At 51.1% G+C, this 19,027-nt stretch overlaps 1 protein-coding gene across 1 annotated transcript in view; it reads left to right on the forward strand.

Moving 5' to 3' along the window:
* ADCY10 (adenylate cyclase 10) overlaps positions 1–19,027 on the forward strand; it is a 56,207-nt gene that overhangs the window by 24,591 nt on the left and 12,589 nt on the right. The window contains 9 exon segments of the mRNA XM_079106574.1: positions 2,752–2,880; positions 3,476–3,754; positions 3,864–4,154; positions 5,347–5,433; positions 10,512–10,581; positions 11,247–11,478; positions 13,615–13,722; positions 14,138–14,313; positions 18,423–18,579. Coding sequence (XP_078962700.1) covers positions 2,752–2,880; positions 3,476–3,754; positions 3,864–4,154; positions 5,347–5,433; positions 10,512–10,581; positions 11,247–11,478; positions 13,615–13,722; positions 14,138–14,313; positions 18,423–18,579 — 1,529 coding nt within the window.

Here is a 19,027-nt window from a genome sequence, read left to right on the forward strand (position 1 = left end):
AGCTCTAACTACTGTGTGCACCACGCAATAGCAGGGTCAGATTCTTCCTCTGAGACTAAGTTTAGTGGCACATAACAATAAATGCTGGTGAAGATGTGAGGGAAAAGGAGCCCATGCACTCAGCGGTAGGGGTATAAACTGGTACAGCCACGGAAACCAGCTTGAAGATCGTGCAAAAGACTAAAACCAGGACTGTCTTACGATCCCGCAATGGCACTCCTGGCTCTTCACCGGAAGGGACCAAAGTCACCTTGCTATAGAGACACCTGCACACCCTCGTTTATCAGGGCACAAACCACAGCAGCCCCGTTGTGGAACCAGCCTCAGTGTCTGTCAGCGCTAGAGAGAGCGGGTACACATGCACAGGGAGTGTGTGTCACCGCTGGAGAGAGCGGGGTACACGTGCACAGCAAGTGTCTGTCACCAATGGAGAGAGCGGGATACACGTGCACAGTGAGTGTCACCAATGGAGAGAGCAGGATACACGTGTGCACAGTGAGTGTCACCAATGGAGAGAGCGGGGCACATGTGCACAGTGAGTGTCTGTCACCGCTGGAGAGAGCAGGGAACATGTGCACAGCGAGTGTCACCAATGGAGAGAGCAGGGTACATATGCACAGCGAGTATCACCAATGGAGAGAGTGGGGTACACGTGCACAGTGAGTGTGTGCAGCCACACAGAGGACAGTCATGTCATTTGCAGGAACATAGACAGGACCGGGAAGCAGCATGTTAAATGAAACCCATCAGACTCAGGAGGACACGTGTTCCGTGTTCCCTCACGTGTGGAGTCTGGCGGGAGGGGAGCGACGTGTGGAGAAGTGGAGGGGGTGCAGGGAACCGGGCATGATCAAGGTATGATGTATGAGCAAGCCACCATGATCCCAGCATTCTGTGTAATTAAAATGCGCAAATAAAAGTTTAAAAAATGAGATAATGGAGCGTCTCCCCCGAGAAGCTCCTCGGAACTCCTGGGAGAGCTGGTGCCTCCAAACTGCGTATTGGAAGGTGCTTAGTTGTATGTTGTGTGATTCCACGTCAATTAAAAATCTGAACTAAAATCATGATCCGAGACTGGTCTCTTTGAAAGAAAAAGGGACATTAAAAGACACTGTAGGGTCAGTGGACAAACTGCATAAGGACCCAGGATGGCAGGAGCAGAGCCATGTCACCTTTTCCGAAGGCCGCGGGTGTGGCTGCTCCCCGGAACTGTGGAGTGGGGTGTGGAGAGCCAGGCGGCAGCCGCTGCGTTTGAGCTCCAGAGAGCCTGTGGGCAGAGCGGAGCAGACCAGCCCAGGTCCAAGCAGTGAGCCCGAGTGGGAAGTGCCCAGTGCCAGTCACTTTCCCTTCTTGTGCACGACCGAATCACACCCTGAGAGCTTCCTGTTAATCCGTTATCTACTGTCCGTCTGTCTCCATCGTTAGAATCTGACCTGTGAGGCGGGAGTCCTTAGTACCCAGAGTTCCCAATCCTAGATGCCTCGTGGCTGGAGGCCCTGGTTAATGTCCATCCAGTGGTGGAACACATAATCACCACGGTGGTCCTGGGAGGGAAACAGGTGGGCGTGAGGAGCACAGGGCGGGCGCACCCTGGGTCCCTCTGCCTGCCCACGTGCCCTCACTGGGCTTCCCTGATCACGCCCTGCCCCTTCCCCTCCCTGCCTGTCTGACCCATCCTCACCCTCTCCTGGACTCCCCCTGGCTGCACCCCCTCACCACCTCCTATCTACCTTCACTGCTTCTGCTGCTCTTTTTCTTTTTTTTGTGGGGGGCCACTGGGGATTGAACCAGGGGTGCTTTACCACTGAGCCACATCCCCAGCCTTTAAAAAATTTCTTGTTTTGTTTTGTTTTGAGACAGGGTCTTGTTAAGTTGCTGAGAGTCTAGCTAAGTTGCTGAGGCTGTCCTCAAGCCTGTGATCCTCCTGCCTCAGCCTCCGGGCTTGCTGGGATTACAAGTGTGCGCCACTGCACCTGGCTCAGTCTTCACTCTTTTGTTCTTAGTCGCTCTTCCCTGTGCTGTGATCAGTCACCTGTGTATCTGTCCTGTAGCTCTTAAGCACCACGCCGGCTGGAAGCACGTGGTGTTTATGTGACAGCCCTCAGTGCGTGCACACAGTGGGGTCAGGTCTGCCGCGCCTGCTGTTCCTGCCACTCCCGTGGCCCTCCGTCACAGCCCGCGGTCTTGCTGCTTGTGAGGAGTCACCTCTGCGGAGGGGACGGGCCTGTGCACTTGTGTCTCCCCCGCCCATCATGCCTCTTCAGTCTGCCCAGCGCCACACAGGCCGTGGGAGAAGCAGACGACGCAGGAGGGGAGCCGGGAGACCGAGTCGCTAGGCAAGGCCGCCTTCCGGACCTCATGTCTCGACTCTCTGGCAGCACACGCCCTCGTTAGGGCTGCGTCTCCCCGATGTGTTTGAGCGAGTGTGCATGGCAGAGTAGGTATCGCGTGCGTGGAGAGGACCCTAAGGCTACCATGAAGCAGACGTTTATCGAACTGTGTGTCCTGTGGATGACACCAGCATTGGGACCACGTACTGTTCCGGGGTGGGAGGACAAAACATCTTTGGGTAAATTTCAATTTTCATAAATCAGCCTTCTTTAAACAAGGTACCCCAGAATATCTGGGGAGTCAGCACACAGGTCTTCCCACTCTTGATTGAACCCGGGGCCTTGTGCTTGTGAGGCAAGCACTCTACCAACTGAGCTACATCCTCAGCCCCGACTTCCCTTCCTTTTTTTCTCCCCACAGAGAATTTCATTAAGCCCACAGAGGAATTCAAAGCGTTTTCTCTGAGAAACGAGGAGGGAAATGAAGAGGTCTGCACCCTCGTCAGTGGTGTCCGGCTGAAAAACCTGTCGCCCCCCGCGTCACTGAAAGGTAAGGGCATTCCACCCGGGGCTGGTTTCCTGCCAGTTCCCCCTCCACTCATCCTGGGATGACCACCTGCACCAGGAGGGAGGCGGTGCCCAGGGCTCCTGTCGTCTGTCCTGACTTGCCCAGTCCACACGGCTTCCTGGCAGGTTTGATTCTTCTACTTGTGCTGAGGAGCCTCCTTCCCCTGCCGTGTTCTGGGGTCTGATTTGAACAGAGCTTTATTCGACTGCATCAGAGAATGAGGTGCAGCACATTTTCGGGTGGGACTGGCCGGAGAGGCCAACGAGGAGCAGGTGGGCAGGCACAGTGCGTGGCCTGCCCCGACCCCTGCGTCCTCGCGCATCCCCGTCATGCTTTAGCACGAAGTCAGGAAGCCCTGGAATCAGGCTTACTCTGGCCGCGTGTGTCTTCGGACCACAGCAGCTGCACCCTGTCTACTCCTGCACAAGAGCTAGCTGTGTGCCAGACACCAAGCAAATGCCCCTCTGATTAGCTTAGCTGGGTGTCTGCAACAGATGTGCAGCGTAGGACAGGTCTGCCCTGGACAGAGGCAGTAAGACGGGTAACCAGAACCCTTTGCGTGGCCTTCCGCCTGCAGAAATCTCGCTGGTCCAGCTGGACAGCATGAGCCTCTCCCACCAAATGTTGGTGAGGTGCGCGGCCATCATTGGCCTGACCTTCACCACGGAGCTGCTGTTTGAGATTCTCCCGTGCTGGAACATGAAGATGATGATCAAGGCCCTGGCCACCCTTGTGGAGCTCAACATTTTTTACTGCTTCCGGAACGGCAAGGACCTCCGTCTCGCCCTGAAGCAGAACGCCACCTCATTTGAGGTGCACTATCGTTCCTTGTCTCTGAAGCCCAGTGAAGAGATGGGTGAGTGGTGCCTGGAAGTGCCCCAAGAGCCCCTTGGCTGATCCGTGTTGGGCAGTGGGCTGGCCTCTGGCCCACAGCCTGGCTGGCAAGCCCTTCCTGTCTCCTGCAGCTCACGGTGAGGAGGAGGAGCTCCAGGAACTGGAGGGCGAGGTGATCGAGTGCCACATCATCCGGTTCTCCCGGCCTATCATGCAGAAGACCGCCTACGAGCTCTGGCTCAAGGACCAGAAGAAGGCCATGCACCTGAAGTGCGCCCGCTTTCTAGAGGAAAACGCCCACAAGTGCGACCACTGCGGAAGCGGGGACTTCATCCCCTACCACCACTTCACGGTGGACATCCGCCTCAACACCCTGGACATGGACGCCGTGAAGAAGATGACCAAGCCTCAGGGATGCCAAGGTAAAGGTCCTTCCTTCCTAATGAATCCCAATGATTCCTGGGAATTCTGGAGACTAAGCTCTAGAAGCAGTGAGTCTGACCCCAAGGGCTGCAAGTCCCCTGGGGGCTGGGCACAGCAGAAGGGAGAAGGTGGGTGATGTCCACCGGCTCTGTCTAGCAGAACCCACCTCACTCTGAGACTGTTGGAGGGTCGGGTTTGGGGATCAGAGCGTAAATTATGCCTGGCTTAGTTCACAGTGATGGATGGAATCCATGGGGCGGAGATGGTCCAACTTGATGAAGTGGGAGCACAGTTGTTGCTTTGCTGATCTGGCCTGAAACTGTTTTCAGTGGAAAAGGAATAGGAGTGGGAGAGGTCTTCTCCTCCAGAGAAGAGCGCTTGGTCTCTTTAAAAAGTGGCTGGGTTTCCAGACCAGCAGAGAAACTACAAACCTGTAACACAAACCAGCCTCCTGGGGAAAACAGCAGAAGGCTCAGGGCGCGAGGGCCAAGGACGCACATCAGAGTCACAGTGGTAGCACCAAAGCCAGCCTGGTCCACCGCGGCCGGCAGGGAAGGGTCCAGTGAGCTGCTGGTCCTGGCTGGAGGGCCTCTGTGCCCCGGTGAGTCCGGCTGGGACAGCAGGGCTGTATGGAGAGGGCTGAGGACCCCAAACACTGGGAAGAACTGCAGCAGCCACAGAATCAATACTCATTCTCGTTCCCTCTGTTCGGCGCTGTCACTGGAGCGACCTTCCACTGGGGGGTCATCTTCATTTTATGGACAATGCAATTGAGGCTCACAGAAAAAGAGCAAGGGACGTTATTCAGTCTCCTCCTAGTCCAATTCCTCCACTTCTTCTGAGCTCCCCACGGCGTGGGGCTGGGCTTTTGGGGTCATGCTGCACTGGAGACTGCAAGAGGCTCCACGGCTTTAGGTATATGTCACTTTTTAAAGAGAGAAGTCAGGCTATGGGCTCAGAGTCTGACCCGTGAGGGTTCTGAGCCCCTGGGTCCAGAGCACAGGCACAGAGCAGACTTCAGCAGGAGGACGTCAAGGGAAGGCACATGTGGCTGAGTCCAGAGTCCCTCACTAGCATTTGTTAGAATTCCCCTCAGATGCTCTATTTCTCCAAAACCATCAATGCCTTTTTAATTATTGTGATAGAAGTAGTATTGTGTAACGTGATATTGACATTGACATTTGTCCCAAGGCACCAAGACAATGGATGCTGGTTTCCAAGTTGAGGTCCTAGGTGGATCTGCAGAAGCTGCAAAGGAAATGGCAGCGTCGGTCATGGGTAAGGACGAGTCTCTGGGGAGGGTGGGGCTCCTGCACACCTCCAGCTCATGCTGCTCTCGGCACCTCCTGCCCAGCAAGCTGTCTGCCGCCGAGCAGCTACAGCACAGAGGCCGGAGCAAGCGGCCTGGGCTGCACTGGGGCCCGGCCGCCCTCCCAGGGTGTGGAAGGAGGTGTGAGGGTTTCCCAAAGGCCAGATATAACCCAACCTGGAGAAGACAGCCTGGGGTAGCCTTGGGAATGTGGGAAGACCCCCACAGAGGCCCTGGGGAAGAGGGCCGGCATGGAGAACTGAAGAGGATGCACTGCCCGGAGGAAGAGGGACCCCAGGGCAGGCTGTGTTCCAAGGAGGAGGAGAGGACCCCGAGGAGAGATGGGGAAGGGCTTTCCAGACAGCATGCAGCCGGTGACCCCTCCCAGATCTTCTAAGGAGGTCATTTTATTTTGGAGAGTGAAATAAGCCGGCAGCTCGCAGATAGGTTCTGATCGGCTGGCCTCGCAGATAGGTTCTGATCGGCTGGCCTCCCGAGGTCAGCTAGGGCCGACCGAGGAAAGGCTTTCGGTTATTTTTGGATCCTGCAACAGACCTTGGCCGGCTAGCCTGTGTCATATGAGGCCTCTCTGGGCAGTGCTGCTGGTGATCTTTCATCAGCACCCCTGGAGTGAGGCCAGTGCCCACCTCTGTCAGCAGAACCTCCCACCTGTTCAAAGGTCGCCCCACACAGACTTCACACGGAGGCTTTGTAAAGCCTCCTACAAGCTGGGTCATGGAAACAAGTCCCACCACCCACGTCCTGTATACTTTCAGCAGTTCTTCTCGGGGTCAAATATTTTTAACGCAGCTGTTCTTTCTAGACATTACCTCCACGCAGTGCTTTTCAAAAAGCCAAATTGTGACATCATTTAGGTCTTTTGTTTTATTTTTTTGCCATGGTAAATGAGGATTTAACTCTTATACAACTTCCCAGCATCCCTTCCCCTGGTGTGTGTGTGTGTGTGTGTGTGTGTGTGTGTGTGTGTGAGAGAGAGATGAGAGAGAGAGATGAGAGAGAGAGAGAGAGAGAGAGAGAGCGCGCGCCGAGCCTCTGGCTGTGTGGCCCAGGCTGACCTTGAGCTCCTGGCCCTTGTACTCTTCTTGCCTGGGCCCTCCCCAGCAGCGGGGAACGTGGTGTGTACCACAGCCCCAGCTATTGTCTCGTCACTAACATTCAGAGAATCTCTTCAGGCAGTGTCCTCCCTAGGACATCCTGCTTCCACCTGGGGTGCTCTATCCACCGTCCCTGGCGCTCCCACAGGGTGGAGGTGCCCCAGAGGACATGCTGGCCAAGGCCGTACCTGGAAGAGATGTAAGGACACTGTGTTTGACATGAGTCAGAGAGTGAGGATGTGGCTCCTTTGGGATGAGTCTCTTTTGATCCTCGAATCCTAAAAAAGGGTTGTTTTCTGCGACTTGATCCATTTCAAGGATCCCCAGCCGCCGCTGCTCCTTCAGCTCCCTCCAGCTGCCTTCTCCCTCCCTCAGCTTGGTCTTGGTCTTGTTTGACATTTCATTTACTCACCCAAGAGATATGTACTGCATCCCTACTGTCTTCCAGGTTCATTAGTGAACCAAGCAACTTTCTTCTGGGAAAAGTGGATCCAGGAAGAAATGACCATGATAGTAACAAACCCCATGGACGGAGGGGACAAAGCTTGGGGTAGGGCAGCAGGGTTAGGAGCGAAAAGCTGCTAGGGCAGCCCTCGTGAGATTCATGTAGAGATTTGCTGTGTGGACAGGGGATGGCCAGCACAACGCCTCCCCAGGATCGTGGCCCCTCCCTCTCTCCACATGCGGAGTGTACACCTTTAAAAATTATTTTATTCTCATTTAGGGGGAGATGTCCTGGGCCTAGGGCTGGGGAGGTAGACCAGAGGCAGAGTGCATGCTTAGCATGCTCAAGGTCCTCGTTCACTCTGAGCACTAGAAAACAATGTCCTGGGCCTGGAGACACAGGAGGGCCAAGGAGGACTCAGTCTGACACTTCAACCTGAAGTCTTATTTCCAGGTCTTTGAAACTACAGGTGAGCAGGTGGCATCTTTGCTTTTTATTTCTCTTCTACAAGCATTTAGAATTTCTCTTCTTTTTATTTCTCTTCTACAAGCATTTAGAATTTCTCTTCTACAAGCATTTAGCATTTTGATTTTTATAGACATTCCTTGGAATGTCTTGTAGGAAGCTCAATATAATATCCTTCATAAGTGAAGAAAATCAAAAGCTATAAGTACTGTGATTCACTCAGTTGGTAGTAGACAGAGAGCGTATCTTTTATATCCCGACTTTGCTCTTTCTAGTCCATATTCTTTTCTCTGCATCTAATTCTAGCACCATTGTGTGTGCGTGCGTGTGTGTGTGTGTGTGTACATAAATATATATTTTTTCCAGTGCAAAGCATTAAACTCAGGGCCTCGCACGTACATGCTAGACAAGAACTCTAACACTGAGCTACATCCTCAACCCCCACCATTACAATTTGAAACACTTAAAAACAATACATATAATATAGGCTGTTGAAGGCAGAATAGCTTCTCATTTTTACTCACTGAGTATTTTCAACAAACATTCATGTATGCACCAAGTATTCATTGAGCACCTGCTACTTGCCAGGTACTGATGTCCATACTGGGACTGTAGTGGTAAGAATGGTGGGATGGGCACATGTCTGTCCACAAGTTTGGACTTGAATGGTGGCCAGCAGACAGCAAGATGAATTAGTAAAACCATCCAGGGGCCTTGAGGGCCTCAGTGAAGAGACTGAGTGAGTGGGCCAAGTTGGAGAGGTATTGCCCAGAGGTGCTCCTGGCTGTATATGACAAGAGTCCCGCTAGAGGGACTTAAACTAGTATTAAATTCATTTGCTGTCATGTAAAAGCTCTTCTCACAAGACTCTAGCTCATCAGAGACCAAAACAGTTGCCAGAGCTCTAGGCCTCCCATTCCCATCTAATGCCAGGAGGAAGAAGCCAAAAGAAAGGAGTCCACTCTCCATTTTGAGGAATTCTCTAGAAGTCCTACCGAAGTTTCCTCTATATCCCATCAACCAGAATTTGGTATCATGACTATATTAGCTGCAAGGGAGCCTGGAAAAATGTAACTATCCTGAATACAATTGAGTTGTTAGGGAGTGGGGACAGAGCGACAGGGACGGGGCTGGGGACCAGCGGCTTCTGCTATAGAGATCTGGGTCAGGCAGCTAAAGACCCACTCCATCTTCTCTAGAGAAACAGACCCGAAAGGAAGAGGCTCGGGGGAGCTCAGCCTCCGCTCCTGTTCAGGTAAATTCTTGGAGGCTGTGCGGAAGGAAGATGGACAGGCCAGGAAGGGTTCAGATGCCTTCCTGGGTGGGGTCCCAGGAGGTGCTGCTGGGCAGCCTGAGGGTGTGTGGGGAAGCAGAGAATGCAGCCTGCTGCCTGGGTTTCTGCCTACGGCAGTGAGAACATGGCCAGGTGCTCAGACAGGGAGGATGACGTGCGCAGAGGTGTGTGGAGGAGATTCATGAGCTGTCAGCACGCGGCAGCTTCGGAATGCCTCTTAGGCCTCTCAGTGGTTCCTGCAGGTATAGGCGTGTAGCTAAAGTAGACGTCAGAGCTTAGACGCATAAACGTGAAAGTCGTGGCAAAAGGATGGAATTTAAAGTCACGGGCAGATGAAATCACCTCGGGGCAAATGGCAGATGGAGAAGCGAGCACCATGCCCAGCTAAGGTTTAGCAGCATTTAGATGATGGCTTCACAGGCAAGAAAGGAGGGAGGGGACCGAGGTAGTTGTGTTATCAAAGCCCGTGAAAAGAAAGAAGCAGTGGATTGTATTAAATGCTTGCTGAGGTCTAATAAAAGCTGGGAAAATACAGTCTCTCTGGCAACGCAGGAGCCACTGGTAACCGTGAGCAGAGCAGTTTCATTTTTTCCATACTTTTTATTGGTGCATTACAATTACACAATACGAGGGGGATCGCTGTTACATGCAGATGACAGGTAACAATGGAATCCGGTCGGTATAGCACCCAATATCTCCCCTTTCCTTCCTCTCCACCCTCCTGTCCCTTCCTTGATTCCACTGGCCTCCTACAAGAGCAGCTCTGGAGGACTAGGGGGGAGAAAAAACCCAACATATTCAGCTTCCAGTCAGAGGACACGAGGGGAGAGGTCTGGAAGGAGGGGTCTGCAGGGGGCTCTTGGGCACCCTGGGGGCGGGACGGGGCACTTCCTCTGTGGGGGAGGGGCACAGAAGGCTTTCTGAAGAAGCCGACAGCCCCTGAGAGGCTCACAGAGCATTTCTAGAAATTGGAAGATCTCTGGAGTGAGGCAGTGGCCTGGGAGCTAGCCAACCCGCGTTCTCGCCCTACCTCTGCCACCAGCAAATCGTGACACCAGACAGTTCTTCCCCTGCTCTCGGATTCTTTCCACTCCCTGCATGGGTGCTGGCTGCATTCGACATTCCTCCTTTGTTTTCTATTTTAAGATCATGACGTCTGGTTAGGTGAAAGGCTGTAACTTCAAGATTTGCCACCCTTGAGTTAGCATTTTGGGGAACTTCATTTAAATATTTCCCCACTTGACACTGAGGTCACTGTGCTCAGGACTGTTAAATCGCCGTTCCAGTTTGTGCAGGATAAAGGAGTTAGGGTGATGTCGCCAGCCTCGACCCACCGGACACCTCGGTGGCTTCCGGAAACAGAGGGACAGCTTATGTCCTGCTCCTGTGATCCGTGAAGTTTTAACAGCTGACCTTGCCTGCAGTTGTCAGGCTCTCAGACCCCTCCAGGTGTGGGGTTTTGTGCCCCTAGGTCCTCAGAGTTGGCTGCTTTCCTGCCGAAGAAGAAGGTAGAGCAGTCACATGACCCTCTTAGCCCCAGGTGACTTCTCTCGCTGCACATGAGCTTCAGTTGTGAGCAGCATTCCCGTGGCTTCGCTGGGCGCCGCGGGGGCTGGGAGATGTGGTTCCTGGCTGGGCAGCGGCAGCCCTCCATGGTGAGGGGAGGCCAGGCCCTCACCTTCAGGGAGCACCTCAATGACCCACATCACTCCTTTGTTTATTTTCCAGCTAAAGAAGAGATCATCTTTCCTAAGTCAGAGGTTCCTAAGAGATCTGAGTTATTTCCTGAAAATCTCAGGTATGGCCGTATCTGTTAGGAGACAGCATAAATCATTGTCATTAAATTTGCTGTTAGACTCTTTCGTCCAGTCTGTCCTCTTGGCCTCTGAGGTACAATGGAAAAATGTCCAGGATGTGTGTGATAACTTTGGTCAGTAGTATCTACAGTAGGTTTAAATGCCTTGTTCTTGTTAGTTTTTTTTAACTTTAAAAAAAATTTTTACAGACTGCATTTTGATTCATTGTACACAAATGGGGTACAACTTTTCATTTCTATGGTTGTACACAAAGTAGATTCACACCACTCATGTAATCACACATGTACATAGGGTAATACTGTCCTTCTCAGTCGACTATCTTTCCGTCCCCCACCCCCCAACCCTTCTTGTTAGTTTTTAAAGACATTTTCATATCATATCAAAATAGTATGCTAAGTTAGATGTGGTGAGGCATGACTGCAATTACAGTGAATTGGGAGGCGGAGGCAGGAAGATAGCAACTTTGAGGCCAGCCTCGCAACACAGCCAGACCTTGACTCAAAATCAAAATCAAAAGGGCTGGGGATGTGGCTTAGTGGTGGGGCACTTACCCAGGATCAGCAAGACCCTGGTTCAATCCCCAATACCAAAAAAAAAGTGTGCTCTATTACTTGCTTATCTTCTATTTATTTTTGCCTTTAAACAGTCCTGAAGAAATAAAAGATAAGATCTTGGGGTTCTTTGACGTTATTATAACCAGGCTGAGGACAGTGGAGGAAGACATCATCCCTCTGGAATCCTGCCAGTGTGAGGAGACCCTGGAGATTGTCATCCTGCCTCTAGCCCAGCATTTTCTGGCTCTGGGAGAAAACAACAAAGCCTTGTATTACTTCCTAGAGATCGCAGCCGCTTATCTCATCCTGGGTGATAACTACATGGTAAGCTGTCCTGGAAGCCACGTGCTTTTCTATTGTACCACGCTCCTGATCCCTGCCAGTGCCCCTTTCCTTTGAAAACCGCACTGCTCAGAGGGAAGGATCAATTGAGAAGAGAGCACCGGAACCAACTGCAGCCAGCATCAAGCATCATATAATCCGTCGCCCCTTCAGAGCCTGGCGTGGCTTGTCTGTCTGGTGGGAGACAAGCATAGTACAGACAGGACTCTAGGTATCCGAGCTTCCGTTCAGCAGCCTTCCTCAGTAATATCCCCAGTGACTTTCGCCCTGTTGTCCTGTCGTGGGAAACAAGATGGCACTCACAAAGTAGGAGAAACCAAGCTTTATTTTACGCCTGCGGGCCCAGAGGAGGTTAGCATTCCAAAATCCTGAGCTCCTCTGACTAATTCTTCCAACATTACAGGCTGTCTAGTGGCATAGATTTTCTAGTCTAAAACAGCACATAATCGGACACAAAGTTTCAAAAGACAACATAGGATTTTGTGTACAGGTCTGGAGTGGGAACTGTTTACAGAAGCAGACTGGACATGAGCTGGCTTACAGGGTCTCCCGCATCTCCAGCCTTGCGCCCTGAGCTTTCACAGGGTTTACACTACAAAGGGACGTGGTCAGTAACCAGGGGAAGTCCTTTACATTCTAAAAGGAGGAGTGAATGGTGCTGATTAGCTCTCCTGAAGCCCAGCTGGCGGTACTCTCCCGGGGAGCGTCCTCAGCTTGCTTTCTACCCAGGCCGGGTCGTTTACCCATAGCAGTCCCAGAATGCCTTCGAGCGTGAAATACCTATCAGCCTTTTGATGGGTACAAGTCTGGTTTTAATCTTCTGAGCCCCAAAAAGGCCTCCCCCACTTTTTCTCAATGCAATCTGTGCTGAAATTATCACACATGGCTTTAGGCTCCAAAAGCACAAAGGACTGTGCCTCCAGGATAATTGTAAACAAGGCTCCAGAGCAATGTGACCCTTAGAGGTGGGGACTTGACACACATAGTGAAATAGAGGCAGTCCACTGCCAAGCTAGGACTGGGAGCCTCGCTCGGCGGCGTAGCTAAGGAGATCTCTTCATGCAGACATTGCAGGTCCTTTGATATGCTAAGGCACACCTAAGTCCCAGGAGGATGGGAAAGGGCAGGTCAGGCTGGGCTGAGGAGCCAGCTGTTTCTCCGCCTGTCTGACCTTGGGCCTCGCCTTGTGGAACTGCTGGCCAACTAGCCTTCTGTGAAGGAACTTGAGGAAAGGTACTCTGGACCTTGCTTCATCTGAATCCAGCAGCTGCAGAAGCATCACACGCCTGAGTGGCTGTGTCCCAGGGCTTGGCCACAGTACTGACCTAGTCTGCATTTTAAAGTTGCTGTTGATCACAGCAGCCTAATCCACATTCATACCTTAGATTTACGTAAAGTTCAAAAAAATGTTGAAGACATTTGCAAGCCTCTCAAGGGTTTGAAAACGAAAGTCTCTTAGGTGTTTATGCATGTATCTGGGGTGGTGGTGGGGATGTGGCCAATGGGTTCCAGGAGGCAGGGGTTAAGGTGGCCTCAGAGACTGACTCGCGGAAGCCTGTGGGTCCCTGTCACTCTACGGAGTGGTGATTGGCAGGGAGAGGACCACTGAAAGCAGAGGCCAGGTGCAAGGCCCCAGAGCATGCCGCTTGCACCCCTTGCCACCCAGGAGAGCCTGGCTGGACGGGTGGCAGCTGCCTCCTCACCAGCCTCCTCGCCTCCCTTGGCTGCAGGAGGCTGGTGGTCGCCTCCCCTGTGCTGCTCTGCGGGTCTGATCTTGTCCTGGTGTTCATCCTGGGAGGTGGCAGAGCAGCGAGGAGAGCAGCTCGGGACTCTCCTTCCTCTCCTGCCTCCCGGGACAGCCCTGGCAGCGGCAGGGGAGGTCACAATTTGTGGCAGCATGAGGAAAGGCGGGACTTCTGGGTCCGGCCTCTTGGTCGAGTGATCCTGCCCACGGGAGCAGAGTGTGCAGCAGGGAGCTCTGCACAGCAGCTGCCGCCTGGAGCTGGGAGGTGGCTGTCATCTCCGGGCCTGCTTCCTTTCTTCAGCAGCCTCCTGGGCCTCAGCCCTTCGGTGGTCTGTCCCGCCAGCTCAACGCTCTTCTCTTCGTGCTGGTTGCAGGCTTACCTGTACTTGAACGAGGGAGAGAAGCTGCTGAAAACTCTCAGGCAGAAAAAGTCTTGGAGTAGGACTTTTGAGTCTGCCACGTTTTACAGCCTCAAAGGCCAGGTAAGAAGCCAGGAGGCATGACTCAGTCCCTCACCGGCAGAATCATCCTTGTGCCTTCCACACCCCCCTCCCACCCCTGCCGCAGAGCCCTGCCTGAGACCCTAGCCCCAGGCCCTCACCGCTGCTCACCAGCACAAGCCCTTCTGTGAACTATGTGTGACGACCTCTAGAAATGGACGTGAAGGGTCGGCATTTTCTCAGAGCTCGCCATGCACAAGCGAGATGCTGAATCCTAGCCTTCAGCCTTCCCTGACGCAGTTATTCAACCAACGTTCACAGTCATGCCCCCGCACAGGAGGGTTTTGTTTCTGGGCCACAGATGAGCTGTGTTGGTAAGCGCACCACGTCTGTGTGGTTGGAACCTACCGGCCAGCCCAGAGTCATGGCTTCCCCTCTCCCCTCCCGCTCCCTCCAGGTCTGCTTTAACATGGGCCAGATGGTGCTTGCAAAGAAGATGCTGAGGAAGGCGCTGAAGCTCTTCAACCGTGTCTTCCCTTACAACCTGATCTCCCTGTTCCTCCAAACCCACGTGGAGAAGAACAGACACTTCCACTCCCTGAACCCGCAAAGCCAGGAGAGCTCGCCTCCAGGGTGAGGGCGGAGCTGGGGGCAGAGCGTCTCTCACCCCGGGAGGCAGCCCCGCAGTGCAGGGAGGCAGACCCGAACCCACCCCCAGGGAAAGGAAGTGAGTCCAGGAGGGGATCCGAGGCCAGGGCACAGGCAGCTGTTGTCAAAGGGAGCTCAGGTGACAAGAATAAGAGGGGTCCCTTGCAGAGTGAGCTCTGGGGCCCGCCCTCTGCTCCATCCTGCTCACACTGGGCCTCCCTGGCTCCCACTGTGGCCGGCACTAGTGCTCCCAGAACCTCAGCCTCAAGCCCACTTCCATTCAGTGCTGAGATCCTGGTGTTGTCCCTGCCTCAGGGACATCCACCACAGGACAACTCCTACCATCCGTGATCCTGGTCAAAACTGCACTGTTAACATTTGTGCGTTTATTCCCTCTAAAAACTGGAACAAGAAAGGGATGCCCTGTTCACCTCTTCTACCCAATGTAGTCATCCTGGAAATTCTAGCCAGAGTGATTAGACAGAAGAAAGATTAAAGGGATACGAATAGGAAACAAAGAACTCAAACTATCCTTATTTGCTGATGACATGGTTCTATGTTCAGAAGACCCCAAATCCCCACCAGAAAACTAGAACTCATAAATGAATTCAGCGAAGTAGCAGGATACAAAATTAACAGCCATAAATCAATTATGTTCCTATACAAATTACGAAGACTATCCCATTCACAATAGCTTCAAAAAATAAAATATTTGGAAATCGATATAACAAAAGAGGCGAAAGACCTCTACAATGGAAACTACAGAACACTAAAGAAAGATATTGAAGACCTTAGAAGACAGAAAGATTTCCCAAGTTTTTGGATAGGTAGAATTAATATTATCAAAATGGTCATACTACCAAAAACGCCATACAGATTTAATGCAATTCCTATTAAGAGTTTGATGACATTCTTCATAGAAATAGAAAAAAGCAACCATGAAATTCATTTGGAAAAAGAAGAGGACCAGAATAGTCAAAGCAATCCTCAGCAAGAAAAGTGAAGCAGGAGACATCACAATACTAGACCTTAAATTATACTACTACAGCAAGTTATTGGCACCAAAATGTACATGAAGACCAATGGTGCAGAAGAGAAGACAGAGATAAATCCACATAATTATGGTTATCTCATACTAGACAAAGATGCCAAAAACATATTGGAGAAGAGATAGCCTCTTCAACAAATGGTGCTGGGAAAACTGGAAATCCATATGTAACAAAATGAAATCAGATACCTATCCTCACCCTGCACAAACTCAACTCAAACTGATCTAGGACCTAGGCATTAGACCAGAGACCCTGTGCCTACTAGAAGAAAAAGTAGGCCCAAATTTCCACCATGTTGGCTTAGGAACTGACTTTCTTAACAAGACTTCTAAAGCACAAGAAGAAAAATCTAGAATCAATAAATGGGATGGTATCAAACTAAAAAGCTTCTTCAAAGCAAAGGAAACAATCAAGAACATGAAGAGAGAGTTGACAGAATGGGGAAAATCTTTACCACCTACACCTCAGATTAATCTCCAGGATATACAAAGAACTCAAAAACTTCAAACCAAAAAACAAATGACCCAATCAATTAATTGGCAAAGGAATTGAACAGTTACGTAACAGAAGAAGAAAATATGAATGGTCAACAAATATATGAAAAATGTTTGATATCACTAGCAATAAGAGAGGTGTAAAGTAAAAATTAAAATTTCATCTCATTCAATCAGAATGGTAACTATCAAGAATACAGGTAACAGTAAACGTTGGCGAGGATGTGGGGGAAAAAGGTACACTCATACATTGCTGGTAGGACTGCAGATTGGTGCAACCACTCTGGAAAGCAGTATGGAATTCCTCAAAAAACTTGGAATGGAACCATTTGACCCAGCTATCCCACTCCTCTGTTTATACCCAAAGGACTTCAAATCAGTATACTACAGTGACACAGTCACATCAGTGTTCATAGCAGCTTAATTCACAATAGCTAAGCCCTGGAACCAACTTAGATACCCTTCAACATATGAATGGATAATGTACATGTACCACATATGCTTAGTCTCAAAGAAGAATAGAATAATGGCATTTGCAGGTAAATGGATGGGACTGGAGACTATTATGCTAAGTGAAGTGAGCCAATCCCCCTAAAACAAAGGCCCAATGTTCTCTCTGATGTGTAGATGCTGACTTACCACTGGGGAGGACAGACTGCAGGTGGGGCAGAAAAGGGGGAAGTTCACCGGATTGGACAGGGCAGAGTGGGGGGAAGAGAGAGGGGATGGGATGGGAAAGACTGTGGAATGAATAGGACAGAACTTCCCATGTTCACGTAGGACACGCGACCAGTGAAACTCCACGTCGTATTCAACCACAAGAATGATGGGGGGTTATACTCCTTGTATGTATGATATATCGAAATACATTCTACAAATGTCCTGTATAACCAAAAAGAATAAAAAAATTTTCAAAAACTAATTTTTAACACAGCACTATAAACCACAGTCCACAGAAAGCAAAATGCACTATAATTTTAAACTCTTCTTTTAAAAAAGAGATTTGTGCATTTCAGTGGATGCAAATTTTACAAAAAAAAGAACTGTAAAACATAGTAAGGGGGAAGAGAAACAGTGGGTAGAAAGGCAGGTGAGTAAGAATGTCAGCCGTGGTTGAAGCTGGGTGTTGAGTGCACGTGGCTGATTGTTACTCTTGTTGCCAAGTACAGGTTTGACAGTTTTCCATGATAAGAGTCTTAAACATATTCCACCTACTGGCAGTTCATACGAGGGGGCTGCCCGCTTGGTGCTAGTCTGGAGAGCTAATGACAAACGTCTCTTCCATTTTGGGAGGAGACCCGAAGCCAATATTCCTGCAACTTCTGCCTAAGATGCTCTCACGGCCAGGTTGGTTCCAGCTCTTTTTAGTCCCACCGAAACTGTTTTCCCAGCTTCCAAAGTGGCCCCTTAAATGTGGGGGATCCCAGGGTGGAATGAGATGAGAGCTGAGCTCCTTTGCAGGTGGAGGTGGTCTCCTGGAGACAGGGAGGAGAGGCAGAAGCTTAACAGGGATCTCTGAGAGGCAAGAAGGGAGCGGTTGCCAGGCAGGGTCCAGGATGCCCAGTCACACCCTGAATTTCTGATAAAGTGTGTGTGTGTGTGAGACATGAGATACTTAGGGCATAGGCATTGTAACAGAATTTAAGCTTACCTGGGCATCCTGTATGATCATTTGCTGAACTGAACAACCCTAGTTGGCAACCCCATTTTATAACAGGATATGAGAAATACCTGCACAAGGAGGAAAAGGCAGAAAAGTGCTGGGAAGGGAGGAAACGGCAGGTGCTGTTGCCTTACAGTCCCCCCCAGGTGGAGGTGAAGCCGGACACCTCCTCTTCCTAAGCCCGGCATTGGAGGTATCGCCCTGTCTTCAGCGTCTGAGGACAAGGACCTGGAATTCTTCGCATCTGCACCATCTTTCTCCCTTCCTTCTCATCTTTGTTTTAAAACATGCCTTTTGAGAATATTCCTAATTAGCTTTGTTTTCTTGGTTTGGTTACGTCTTGGCCCTTGTTTCTGTCACATGCCTAGAGGGTGACATGGCCTGGGACCCAGAAGGAACCCCTTGTGGAAGGGCGTTCATCCTCCCTGGTCACCTCGGGCACTGGTGTTCGCTGCCCAGCCCTCTGCCTTCCACGGAAAAATGGTGGAATGTGATGGGTGCTGTGCTCCTGGCTCCAGGGAGCAGAGACCGGCCTGATCGCGGAGTGTGTGCAGGAAACGGCGGGCACTGACTGGCGGGGGCGGGTGGCCTGCACTGAGCACCATGCCTTCTAGCTGCGTGGCGTGCTTGAGTGATGGGGTCCGTTATGCCTTCCTTTCCTGTAAGGCTGTCCTTCCAGACTCAGGTGTGGTAAATGACATCCATGCCCTAACTAGCGATTACCCTACCCAGAATGTGCCTCACCTGAATGATCTCGCCAGTTGACATCGTGGGCCACGTTTTTCCTCCAGGGAAGTGTGCTTTGTAGAACCGACTGGCCCGCGAAGGGGCCGACCCGCGCGAGGACTGCACCTCCTCCTGCACAGCATGTTTTACTTTACTTACCAGGAAGAAGAGGCTGGCCCAACTCTACCGGCAAACCACCTGCTTCTCCTTGCTCTGGCGGATCTACAGCTTGAATTACTTTTTCCACTACAAGTATTATGGCCACCTGGCGGCTGTGATGCAGGTGAACTCTGCGCTGGAAACGCAGAACGATTTCCAGGTAGGGTGCTTCCTAGGTGCCCTTTACATTCCCAGTCTCATTGAAGAGCCAAGCCTGGGGAAAGCCAGCCAGACTCCAAGTCAGGAGGATGTCAGAGACTCTCTGACTGGAAGGTTCTCAGCAGTTCTCCAACTCCTGCCCCAGGATCACTTCACACTCTAAAACGATCAAGGATCCCCAATGCTTTTCTCTATGAGTTATATCTGTTGATGTCATCATAAAACGAAAGCTGTGGCAATTTAGAAATACTTTAAAGTAAAAGTAATAGGCATGTTACATATTGACATATTCTTCATTTATTGATTTATTTTTGGTGTCAGGGATTGAACCCAGGGGCGCTCTACCACTGAGCCACATCCCCAGCCATGTTTATTTTTTATTTTGAGACAGGGTCTCACTAAGTTGCTTATAGTCTTGCTAAGTTGCTAAGGCTGGCTTGGAACTTGGG

This window comes from Sciurus vulgaris, assembly GCF_902686455.1.
Source record: "Sciurus vulgaris genome assembly, chromosome: 12".
Classification (NCBI taxonomy): Eukaryota; Metazoa; Chordata; class Mammalia; order Rodentia; family Sciuridae; genus Sciurus; species Sciurus vulgaris.